This window comes from the organism of the source record quoted next, unplaced genomic scaffold (genome assembly GCF_019419815.1).
Source record: "Pyrus x bretschneideri cultivar Hongxiangsu unplaced genomic scaffold, Pyrus_bretschneideri_v1 Contig49, whole genome shotgun sequence".
NCBI lineage: Eukaryota > Viridiplantae > Streptophyta > Magnoliopsida > Rosales > Rosaceae > Pyrus > Pyrus x bretschneideri.
In genome coordinates this window covers 2,929,443-2,940,982 of record NW_025999786.1, presented here as the reverse complement: position 1 = coordinate 2,940,982, position 11,540 = coordinate 2,929,443, and the positions used below count along the sequence as shown (strand labels likewise).

The 11,540-nt window shown below is 36.8% G+C and overlaps 1 protein-coding gene across 1 annotated transcript; it reads right to left on the bottom strand.

Moving 5' to 3' along the window:
* Positions 1-31: 31 nt before the first annotated feature.
* On the bottom strand, positions 32-11,540 carry LOC103931682 (RNA cytidine acetyltransferase 1). The gene is given in 27 exon segments (XM_009341201.3): positions 32-463; positions 567-605; positions 607-633; positions 865-990; positions 1,170-1,298; positions 2,544-2,691; positions 2,762-2,831; positions 2,929-3,019; positions 3,144-3,323; positions 3,706-3,796; positions 5,492-5,529; positions 5,641-5,817; positions 6,020-6,072; positions 6,151-6,250; positions 6,330-6,417; positions 6,531-6,654; positions 6,901-6,989; positions 7,272-7,408; positions 8,547-8,645; positions 9,073-9,166; positions 9,271-9,404; positions 9,502-9,612; positions 9,826-9,999; positions 10,506-10,628; positions 10,722-10,893; positions 10,997-11,088; positions 11,335-11,540. Coding segments are annotated over 27 exon segments (3,072 nt in total). The 5' UTR covers positions 11,440-11,540; the 3' UTR covers positions 32-202.

The following is an 11,540-nucleotide window of genomic DNA, read 5'->3' as shown; positions in this document are numbered from 1 at the left end:
ATGGATTCGATTTGGAAACAAATGAAACACGAAATTGAAACCACAATCGAATTAAAGAACCAAAATTGTCATCTCCTGATGCATCCCTGTTTCAGTTTGTGTTTGTGTCAAAAATACATCGTAAGAATGTTATAACAGTTGCATACTTAAAGCGACGCCCTACTGAGTGTTACAATAGATGCATACAAGACCGTTGCTAACGTCAATGTTTCTTCTTTTTGTTGGACTTTGAGTTGGAGCCATGCTCATTTTTACGTCGCTTTTCCCCACTCTTGTGACTCTCCCTCTGTTTTCCTTTATCCATTTTGTTTCTACTTGATTTCACGCTAACAAGACCACCAGCCGGTAAGTTTGCACCGCCATTCTGTAATGCATTCTCAAAGTCTGCGTCTCTGTCCCCAATCGCGTACTGTTGAAGCAACTTGGGATCTAATGACCCCTCCGAGTTGGATCTCATCCCATCCTGTATTTGCGTAGTCAAGTCAGCCCAACTCTCGGAATTCAGAACGCAGGAAAGAGAGAGCCAGTTCAGGTAACATGGAAGGCAAGGAAGGAATAAAGCGTACCTCAACTCTTCTTGCAGCATCATTGAGATCATCGTCAACTGGAGATTTTGTGAGGTTCCAAGAGAATCTGAACCAAAATTTCCGAATCAGAGTTGAGTTACAACATAGGCAGAAGAAAAGCATAGTAGCATACATACACGCACGCACGCACAATTATAATGTGATAGACGATGTTTAAGCCTACTAGAATCATAACACATCCTACTGCCGTGAAATTATTAGAAAGAGATGGAAACCACCAACATATCATGTCCTTTCCATAAGGAAAAAAAAACGGTTACTGCTTTGCTGAACTTACTTCTTTTGGTTTAGGCAAGGTTGACTCAAGGCCCTCAGATGCAATAGCGTATAGATATTTGTGAAACTTTTTCATAACTTTTATAAACAGAGACAATATTTGCTGCCTTTCCAGTTTCATCAACCCCTGGAAAACGTGAATGTAAGTAAAAATCTACACCTGATAAGAATGAAATAAAGAGCAGAAATGACGCCACCAAGTAGAGTGTTTTGTCTTTGCAAGTGGGTTTGATTGCGTGCTCGCATCGCATCTATGTGACTGGTACAGCCAAGCAAACCATATGAGCAACAAGTAGAGAAACAAACCTCAATATAGGAGATATCTTGATTCTGTAAGCCAATGCAGAGCAATATGGAAGCCTGGGCACCTGTCAATGTCACCGGAAGTTTCTCTAGGAAATACAGATGTGAAAGCGTTGGAACAAGATCCAAAATCTGTAAAACAAAAACATAACTTTAACATACGTGTAAAGTTATAAACAAACGATAACTAGAGTACAAGAGGACCTCAGTTTAGAAAATAACACTTCATTTCAAATTCAAATGGACCCCAGGGTTTAAACTGTAATTTTAAAAACAATTCTCGGGTAATTTGACGAAAGTAAGGTCTGTTGGTTAAGGATGAAAATGCAGTAAGCCCTCGGATCCCTCCTCCCCACTATTATCTATATGCCTAACAGGAGGAAGAACATCTTGACAAATTCAAACTGGCGGCTTTTCCCAAAAAACAGAAGGAAGCAGATAATCCACTCAAACTATAATCAACAAAAATGGACAACATGGCCATTGAACAGGATGCACTGCACCTTCCTGAGAAGCGCACAACAAATGGGTTCACCTCCCTCAGGGGCATACCCACAACGGGGTGGGATTGGCTGGGAGGGGAAAAGAAGGGGTCTAATTGCCTAATCGTTGTTGATTTCATCTTTTAAAGAAATTATTTCATCTTTTCATGTAACACAGAGCACGGGATGAAACATCAGCCACAGAATCCTCAACACAAATTACTTGTAAAGTACACAAATTCCCCTTCTCAAACAAGCAATTTTGAACTTTTTATGTTCTAACTGAACAGATATGTACATATAATTAGATAAATAACTAAACACACAATGTCCTAATAGTTCACTTTTGAAAAAGATTATCCTCGTATCTTTCAAAATTGAAACTTAGGGAAGTGCTTTACAAACATATGTATAAAAAAAACATATGTATAAAAAGAACATATTTCATTTAGCCTTTTCATGCCTACTATAACTAGTTATTTCGGTTTTCATTCATAAAACATTGCAAGAGTAATTTATGTTTACAATCATGGTATCAGATTGTCCACGGTAAGAAAACAAATATTTCAGCACTGTCAATTAAAAATTGTATCACAATCACATAATCATATTGCCACACTGAGATGATAATTCTATCACAAAGGAATACAATTTTTCTTTTGTAATGCAATATTACTTTCTTTTTCTAAAGGAAAGCATATTTTGTCTTGTAACGCAAATATCTTTTTTTATTCTAAGGGAAGTATATCTTGTTCTGTAATGCAAACATTACTTCTATTTTTAATATGAAAGCATGGAATCAATTAGTAATCCTAAGATACAAAAATCCCAAAACAGTGCAACATAGCACTATGACAGGGCAAGTCGGCAATCAACCATTGTTCAGAGAACTTACCATATGAAAGTCAGCAAGACTGCTGGTGTAGGCCTCCAGTCGCTTCATATCATAAGGCGAAAGTAAGTCTGTGATAGACCGTAAGAATCCATCTGCAGTAGACGATTTCGGTTCTACATCCTTGTAATTGATCTTAGGATCTAAGATGCTGGACAATTATTAGTTAGTAGGAGCACTTGAACAATAAGCATTTATCAGACGGGAACTTTTAATAGTACCTCATAGCGAGCCTATAATCCATTGTACGAAAACTATAACCCAATAGTCTCAAAAATCTTCTCCTGAAATCTAGGTAGCCAACAAATAATCAAGCTGTGTACTGAAATACAAAAAATCTGCATAAATTTAAATAGAACAAAGGTTCTCCAAAGAAAAATGGGCCCACCTAGGTAGAATGGACGAAAATCACTGGTTTCAAGTTCATCATTCTTCAAAGATTTGAGGACCATACACGTATGCTCCCCGGTCACAGCACTCTATTACAATGAAAAGAAAAATGAAAAATTATTGTTTAATCAGTCCTTCATTCACAAATGATAATATTCATAAAACAGTTAACGGAAAAAACGATTCAGTATGGAGAGGGGAATCCATCTTAACTGGAATATGTCCAATATAGAATGGAGCAAACTTATGTTTCCACCAAAACTTGAAAAGGTCCAAGGTAAGCCCAAAGGAGACACCAATATAATGGAGCTTCTCTGGTCGCCTTTCACGAAGATGAACAAGCAAATGAGGAAGATCTGTTCTAGGTTTTATACTTTCTTCCAGCAATGAAACCTATAAATAAAATAGACATAGGTATCATTCTGACAAACAATATCAAGGCACAGGCGGCAGGTTGATTAATACCAAACAAACAAACCAATACATGATATACTTCGATGTCATTATGATTAAAATTAACACAACAAATGATCATTCACAAAAGTTTGTCAAATTATATTCAAACACAGAAATTGTTCTACAATCACCAGAATGAAGTTTAACCAACTCAAACACTTCGACAGAACAAGAATTACATTGACCAGAAACCTATGACTTATAAAAATGTCCTCCAATTGCAATAATAATACATAGAATAGTCTCATATAAGCAGTTCTCTAACCTATTAATTAAAAATATTTATAAAAAAAAACTAAGCTTGGTGATTGTAGTTCACCTTCTCAGCAGCTTCTGCGACTCTGAGTGGGGGAGTCTCAACATCTTCAACGTCCAGTTCAGAAATAGGAGCAAACTGTCCTTCGTAGTACCTGAGGAGAAATAAACCCTTAACACCCATTTGTTTCAAATATAAAAACATAAATGTGAAGCATCAACTTTTAGAACGGAAGAGATTCAGTGAAATTTTCATGTCAAAACACTTTTATCTCAATAATGAAGTACTTATGAGTTACATTGATACAAGAGCAATGCATCCCACATATCACACACATTCCTTATATCTGGATCCCCAACAATAGCAATCCAATGTCACCCACATAGCACATGATACATACCAGAGGTGTCCCTAGAATGTACACATCAGCCACTCCTTATATCTGTGTCCCCAACAACATTTGCAGTAAAAAGTACATGGGCTTATGAGCACAAAGGGATAACAGACATGCATGGGTTGACTTGAGAGATAAACCAAGTAAAGTAAGTTCAAGAAAAAATCTAGGACCAAATAGGATACAAGGTCAGAATCAGTGAGACCTATCTAAAAGTTAGGACCCCACATTAATTTGTGCAGTCAACAACGAGGATCTATCTTTGGATTATTATCCTAAAATGCTCTATCTTTGGATTATATCCTAAAGTGCTGCTAGTTAAGTTTGTTAGTGGTTTTTCTCTGTTGGAAATTTCAATTACTAAGGAAATATCCAATCTTCATTTAAACATACAGGTTTAAACTCAACTGTTGGCACTGCAGACTCTTGGCCATTGTTGGGAGATTGAAATAAGCTAAAGAGTTTCTCAAGATAAATACGGATGAGGTGGGTTTTATTTGAGATATCGAATTCCATGTGTTTGTGGATTTATTGCCAAAGCAATTTGGGAAGATGCCTGCGGTTTCCTCCAGATGAGTGGGGTTATAATGTCACTGTAACTTTTCTGAAGTAAGTTTTAGTTGGACTTCTTTTCTTTGTAATGGACAACTTCTCCTCCTTTCCTTTAGAAAATGCTTTGCTTTGCTGAATTTTTCGTAACTCTTAGAAATGTAACCCAAACTAAGATGAAAACCCCCAACATGACCGTCTTTTAATATGGTATCACTAATAATCCTCTATCTCTTTCCACTTATTTCTCGAACTACCATCATATGACTCGAGAGTTGTATTGTGAGAAAGTCATCTGTATATCAAAACTGAAATCAAATGATCATCTCTTCAGCACCCACATGGTCTATGTTCTTTAGCTTTCAAGCCAAGTGAACTGAAAGCATGAGACTCACATTTCGAGTTGCGACTTTATGTGCCCGAGCCAGGGTGCAGATGGATGATTGTTTTTCATTCATTTTAGAAATCATTTGAAGCATTGCTTCAGACATATAATCTTCAATCTTTTCACCTTCTTTTTTTTTTTTTTTTTTTTTAACAAACAATGGCGTTAGTGGGTTAAAAGTTTAGTTGTTAGGGGAAGGGGAAGGAATCGGTGGGTATCGAACCCGCACCAGGGTGCATATGCATGATTTTTTTTTTTATATTTTTTTTTTTTACAAACAATGGCGTTAGTGGGTTAAAAGTTTAGTTGTTAGGGGGAGGGGAATCGGTGGGTATTGAACTCGCACCAGGATGCATATGCATGATTGCTTTTCATTCAAAGTGTAGCAATATGGGGCTAAAAGAATCACTCCATCAATCTTTCTCAACACCTTAGGCATCCACGATTCCACATACACATTGAGATCATGTATGTGATCTACAAAAACGTTTAGGTGGGCAATAACTCAAGGAGGAGCATACCTTGTCAATAGTTCCACTGCTTGTGATCCATATCCAATCTACAACAAAGAAAAATAAATTACCATTTCAACAGATCCCTGGTTGTAGATTACCATTTCAACAAAATCCTGGTTGTACATATTGCTTTGGAAACCATGATGAGAGAATACCTTCATGGCACTTGGATGTGTAGCAATTCGTACAATCCGAGCACCTGAAAGACCGGGAAAAACCGTGTCCTGAAATTGCTCACAGAATTTCCATGGTATCTGGTCACCGGATGGCTGATGACCATCGCTTAAACTTTTCATTGCAGATTCACGAGAGATCTTTCCCTCAAGGCAGACCTAAGAACAAAATGATAACACATAAAATGTTGAGCATCAAAGAATTAGTGTTTTATAGAAGATGAAGTACGTGTTTAAAGTGTTGTCCTTTATTGCTATTTCACACAAGGTAAAATTATAAATAAAAAACTAATAAAATTTAGGGTATGCGTTAAATAACTAAAAGAAATAATAGTCCTGAACTAGGGGAAGACAATCAAACCTGAATGACACACAAAATATCAGGAAGCTGATTTTTTGACTCATCAACAGGGCCTGCACGTGCAAATTATAAACAAGTCCAGCCAAATAGCGGCAAAAAAAGAAAGACCAGTTCTAACGTAGCATATATACCAAGTAGCACAAACAAGTGGTGAGCCGGGGCATCAGCCATTAGTTGCAAATCATTTGGAGAATTTTTGTAGTGGGAGGCAACATATAAAGCCATCATCCGCTGCAAGTATTAGAATATGTAAGTTCATTAATATGAAAATGAGAATCACTAGTCTGACATTACTTGAACATGTAATTACCTGTAAGAACAACTCGCTATCTTTATGATATGAAAAAAGCGTATCACGGTTAACGTAGTACAGATCACACTCACTGGGTGCAGGTAACCTAGTCGCCAAGAGGGAGAAAAGAGAGAGAGAGAGATCATTAGTAAAGGTAAGGGTTATAATGGAGATGGTTACATCTTCCTCGGGTCTGACTGTCTAAGCAAATGTTTTTACCCGTTAAGTTTAGGGATATAATTTGTGATATCCAAGCAAAGTAAACCATGAAGCCAGGATTCAATCGGATCACCAGAAGCATATCTAATAGATTCTTTCAATTCTATCTTTTTGAAAAGACGACCTACAATCAGGGACATTATCAATTCAGAAAATTATGTCCAAATATCACAAAATAGTTTTTAACAAATTATACATTGCTCACTTGCAAGCGCCAACAGTTCAAGTATTTCAGAACAATAATGTTAAGAGAAAGAATTTTGAAAATAAATTCAAGTTTTGGGGGGAAAGGGGGATTTTGATCCAACCCCATTCAAGAGTTATGTCAAGATGAGAATACAAAACGCCAGTCAATGAAGGATAAGCATACCAGATGTAGGCCCTTTAGCAGACACTTGGCTTTGCTCTTCCAATTGCTGTAGAAGTTTTAGGGACAAAGACCGACCAGTACCTTCATAGCTTTCAGTGTAAAATAAATGTCCTTTAGTATTTAAATTGCACTTAGATTCTTTTTTACCAAAAGTTGAATTCAGAGTTGACTTATAAATAGAAAGACATCAAGCATGAGTCAAGGAAAAGTGGAAACAGCTCATGAAAAGTGAAAGATCTTTCTTTTTTTTTCCCCCGGTAACAGAAAGTGAAAAGTGAAGTGAAATATGTTTCTTGAGACTGTTAAAACCCAAAAAGAACACATGATAAGAATACAAGACATGAAGGAAGAAGAACATGGACGACTCTTACCCATTAACAGTAGATGAAAGGAAGACTAGATAAGGACCAAGCAAAGACTTCACTACTGGTAGTGGAATAGCAGCTGCTTCATCAACAACCAACAGTTCAACTTGGGAAAGCTTTTCATGCTCATGTGGCCGTATATACTGCAAGGACAAGTAACAAAAGTCAAAAATAGCTAGCCCCATAGGCAATGAGCAGTACAAAGTTCTTTCTTTTAGGCTACATGAGGTGTAAAGGTCTACACCCACATCTCACAGGCATGTTGAGTGCCTCTATACCATACAACCATACATACTGGATCAGTGCCAGGAAGACACATTAGGTTGACCAAAAAGTTTGGCGTTTCAGGAACATGCTTTTAGAAGCAAGCTTCAGTAATCACAAACCATCTAAATTATGTTCAATATGCTCACACCAATAACAAAAATGATGCACTTGGGCACAAGTACAATGGAATTTTTAGAGTAGTCAAACAAAGATAACCACTAATCATATACAAGGGCATATACACAAAACCCACAACATTTGATGGGCAAAAGGTGAACACACTCATGGCTATTGTGATGCGGCTATCCAATAGAAGAATATTCTCTATTACAACTTGGTTATCAACTTTTCATGAGTAACAATTCCTCCATGTATTTGTATTTTGGTATCAACTGACTAAACAAAATCTTAATTGCTATTTTTTATAGAAAACGAGATTTTATCAAACAGCTAAAAAACAATACAACACTTAGTGGACTAGGAAGTCCACCATCAAAACGAAACAGCCCTGACATATGCCTCAACATTCACCTCCATGCAACTCCCCAATCTAACAAAATTACATAAAATGAAAGATCCCAAAAGCTTGGAGAGAGAGAAGCCATAAGAATGCCCAATTCTTTCCCAAGAATTCTCTTGTAAATCCCCACTATAGTTCTTAAAGGTTGAAAGCTTGAAATTAACATAGAAGGTAACTAGCTTCAGAGTCAACTAGGATAATACTGGGCATATATGCAGAGAGTAGACAGAGTAGCAACTTTCAGGGTACGGAATAATCCAAAAGGAAAGGGAATGACCTCAGACTTCTCTGAGTCATCTTAACTTAATTTGGTACTAAGAATAAGTTATATATACACTTCCCACTGGCCCATCTGTACGTTAATATAGAAACAGATTATATCCTGACAGCAAGGAAGTGAAATACTCCTATTTTTATATCAATATTGGGCACAAATTAAGAGTTCATCAATATAATTTTACCTCAATTGTAACCAACTGTGCATATAAGTTTACCTGAATTGTTTGTCTGTGCTGCTTGTATATATTGATCTGTACAGTTGCTTTCTTCAACAAAGGGTCGCTACTTTTCTGTACATCATAATCTATATGTTCCTGTACACATAGTTTACAACAGTAAGCTCAATAACTAGTGCACTGTTCGAAGTACATGATTGAAAAATGAAGAAAACGGAGTGACCTTATAACAATTAATGAAAGATAAATGTAGTTCACAGAACAAAACATTCAAACACCACAATCTTGATAGTTAAACAATTTCCCTGCAAAAGCTATTAAAATTAGCGGGAAAAAAAATTAAAATTTATCTAACATTTGAATCTACAATTTTCAATTAGCAACTCTTGTCACAAATGTTTATTAGTGGGGTATGTTCTAAGATATTGTTATTTGCTAATCGTCATGGATTATTTGGGAGTTAAATCTCACAAGAAGGTGTAAAGATCACATTAGAATTACATTTTTGACAAGAAAGCTAAAGATCACATTAGAACCACCAGCAGGAATACAAAAAACGACATACCTTATAGTCCAGTTGATCAAAACCCTTGCAAACAAATTCAAACAAGGTTCTTAAGTTCTCAGGGCTGGGTGCAGTTACAAATATATTTGAATACCTGTGAAGATATATTTGTATCGTCAAAACATAGTACATGAATATGAGTGTAGACAGCTACACATACACCAAAACAATTTTAATACATTGTAAAAGGCATACTACCCTGCAGCAATAGCTCCGGAAATTGACAAACCAAGTGCAGCCGATTTTCCACGGCCTCGAGCAGCAAGCAAGGCAACAGTACTTCGGAGTGTCTTGTCCAAGATTGCATCAAGAAATGTAGCAACAGCATTTCCCTGTTGAAACATTTACCAACTCAAACTATGAGTCATATTAGTAAATCACATATGATAGAAAAACTCAAAACTAATACAAATCGGAGAGAGTGCCTACCTGGTCCAACGTACAACATTTCTTTATTAAAGGGCCAACAGGAAAGGCATCACTCAGCTGCTCTTTTAGATCCTTCAGTTCCCTTTGTGACTCTGATATCCCTTCAGAGTCCTTCAATCATGATCAGAAAACAAGAAAAAAAGTTATCAAAGTTGTCAAAGCTTCACGAACTCCTAGAAAGTATCCTAATAACCATTCGGTATGCACACACTTGGAAAATTACTTTTATTCTTTTTTTCATCTTGCATAAGATGGCACGAAAATAAAGCATTCCTCAATTTATCAGTTCCGTCCTACAGAAAAGTTAAGAGGCTAAAAGGTTACCTCTTTCACTGGAACTGGGATAATTGACCTCACATGAGATGAAATTGGTAAAATATTCAGCTCATCATCCATTACTACACATGATTTGCATGACGCAAGTGATAATAAGAAACGCTCGTTAAAACGTCCAGTAGCCTTAGAATGGGATTCAGTTCGAAACCTATCATGAACATCCTGAAATCAAGAGGCGCTGATAAGACTGTATGGAGATATTTTGCATTTGAGAGAACAAGAAAGACAGTGTTGCAAATAAAACAATGACATAACAGAATTGCTATCAAATATAAGATGTGGTGCATGGCTATTTCTATATTCATTCTAAGTACATAATGTAGTAAAACTAGAAACTACCTCAACAAGAAGAACAAATATTATGAGGAAACCTAGTTGTTTTTTTCTTCTTCTTTTTGGGGCTAGAACATGAAAAGAAACAACCAGTCTACATAGGCCCAACTGGGAAACTTATATGTTCAGCAGCATTCTCTTAAAGAAAGTCAAGCAACTGAATCTACCAAAAGTCTTCTTGTAGCCAAGCACATCATTACGAAAAAATTGGGAAACTTTTAACATGGCTAGTTTTCAAGATTTTGCGGTATATAATAAGCATAGCCATGCCGGCCTAGAAACTAAGCATTAATTGTGTGCGTGTGTAAGAGAAAGAGATATTATTATATGCATACCATAACCATGGTGTAGAGGTTAGTGAGTGAGGTCAGAGAACAAAGCAACAATATGACTAGTCCACCTCCCTCCACCGTCTCTATTGTTCTTGCTAGTAGATTTGGAGTCAAGGCCTCAAAATCCTAATGCAGGAGATCAAACTTAGTCGTGAAACTTAAATCAATTATACAAGGGGTCTCGGCCAAACCAGAAAATTTGGTTAAGTTTCAAGTTACCTGAAGTATACACATTCCAAAGGTATTACCAAGAACTCTTTCTGAATCCTTGTACAAGCAATAAGTCAATCCCCCACTTTCAACAAAAAGTGAGAAAGGATCAACCTTCTCGGGATCAAGCAGCCCCCTCTGCATCATCTTTTTTACTTGCTTAGCACGTTTTTTCTTGTGACTGCATCATCAAATAGTCAAACGCAACGAATCAATATATTTTAAAAACTAAATTCCGCCTTGCCTTATAATAAGGTGAAGAATGGAAGGTAAAAGAAACCAACCTGCTGAGCTCGAGCTTGTCCTTGTAGCACCACAACACAGTCGGGCGCGATTTCTTTACTTCATTGCTTAGCATATAATGAAGATTCACAATCTGAAGACCATATAAAACTCCATATTAGCCATTTTCCGTTTGTTTTCGATAGATTTTCGATGATATTTCTTAGCTTGTTTGAGGTTTTTAGTGTTACTCAGTGAGTATTGCAGGTGAAAATAAAAAACAGTAAAACTGGTAAAATTTTCTACCCAATTCAATTTAAATCATTGTTATAACTCCTCCAATTGAATAGGAATAGCAAATGGGGAATGGGATAGGAAAGGCAGAAGAAATTAGGAGTACCTGGTCACGGGACTTGTCGCCGACGATGACGAACATGGAGCGGTGCCGGTTTTTGACGCCATTGCTTATTAGGGTTCGGATTCGTTCGTCTACCTTCTTCCTCATTCTCTCTCTCTTCTCTCTCTGTGCAATTAGGGTTTAGGGTTTATAACAAAGGGCAGTTGTCGTCGTCGTCTGGCAGGGTTTAAGCCGAACCAGTGAGAGAG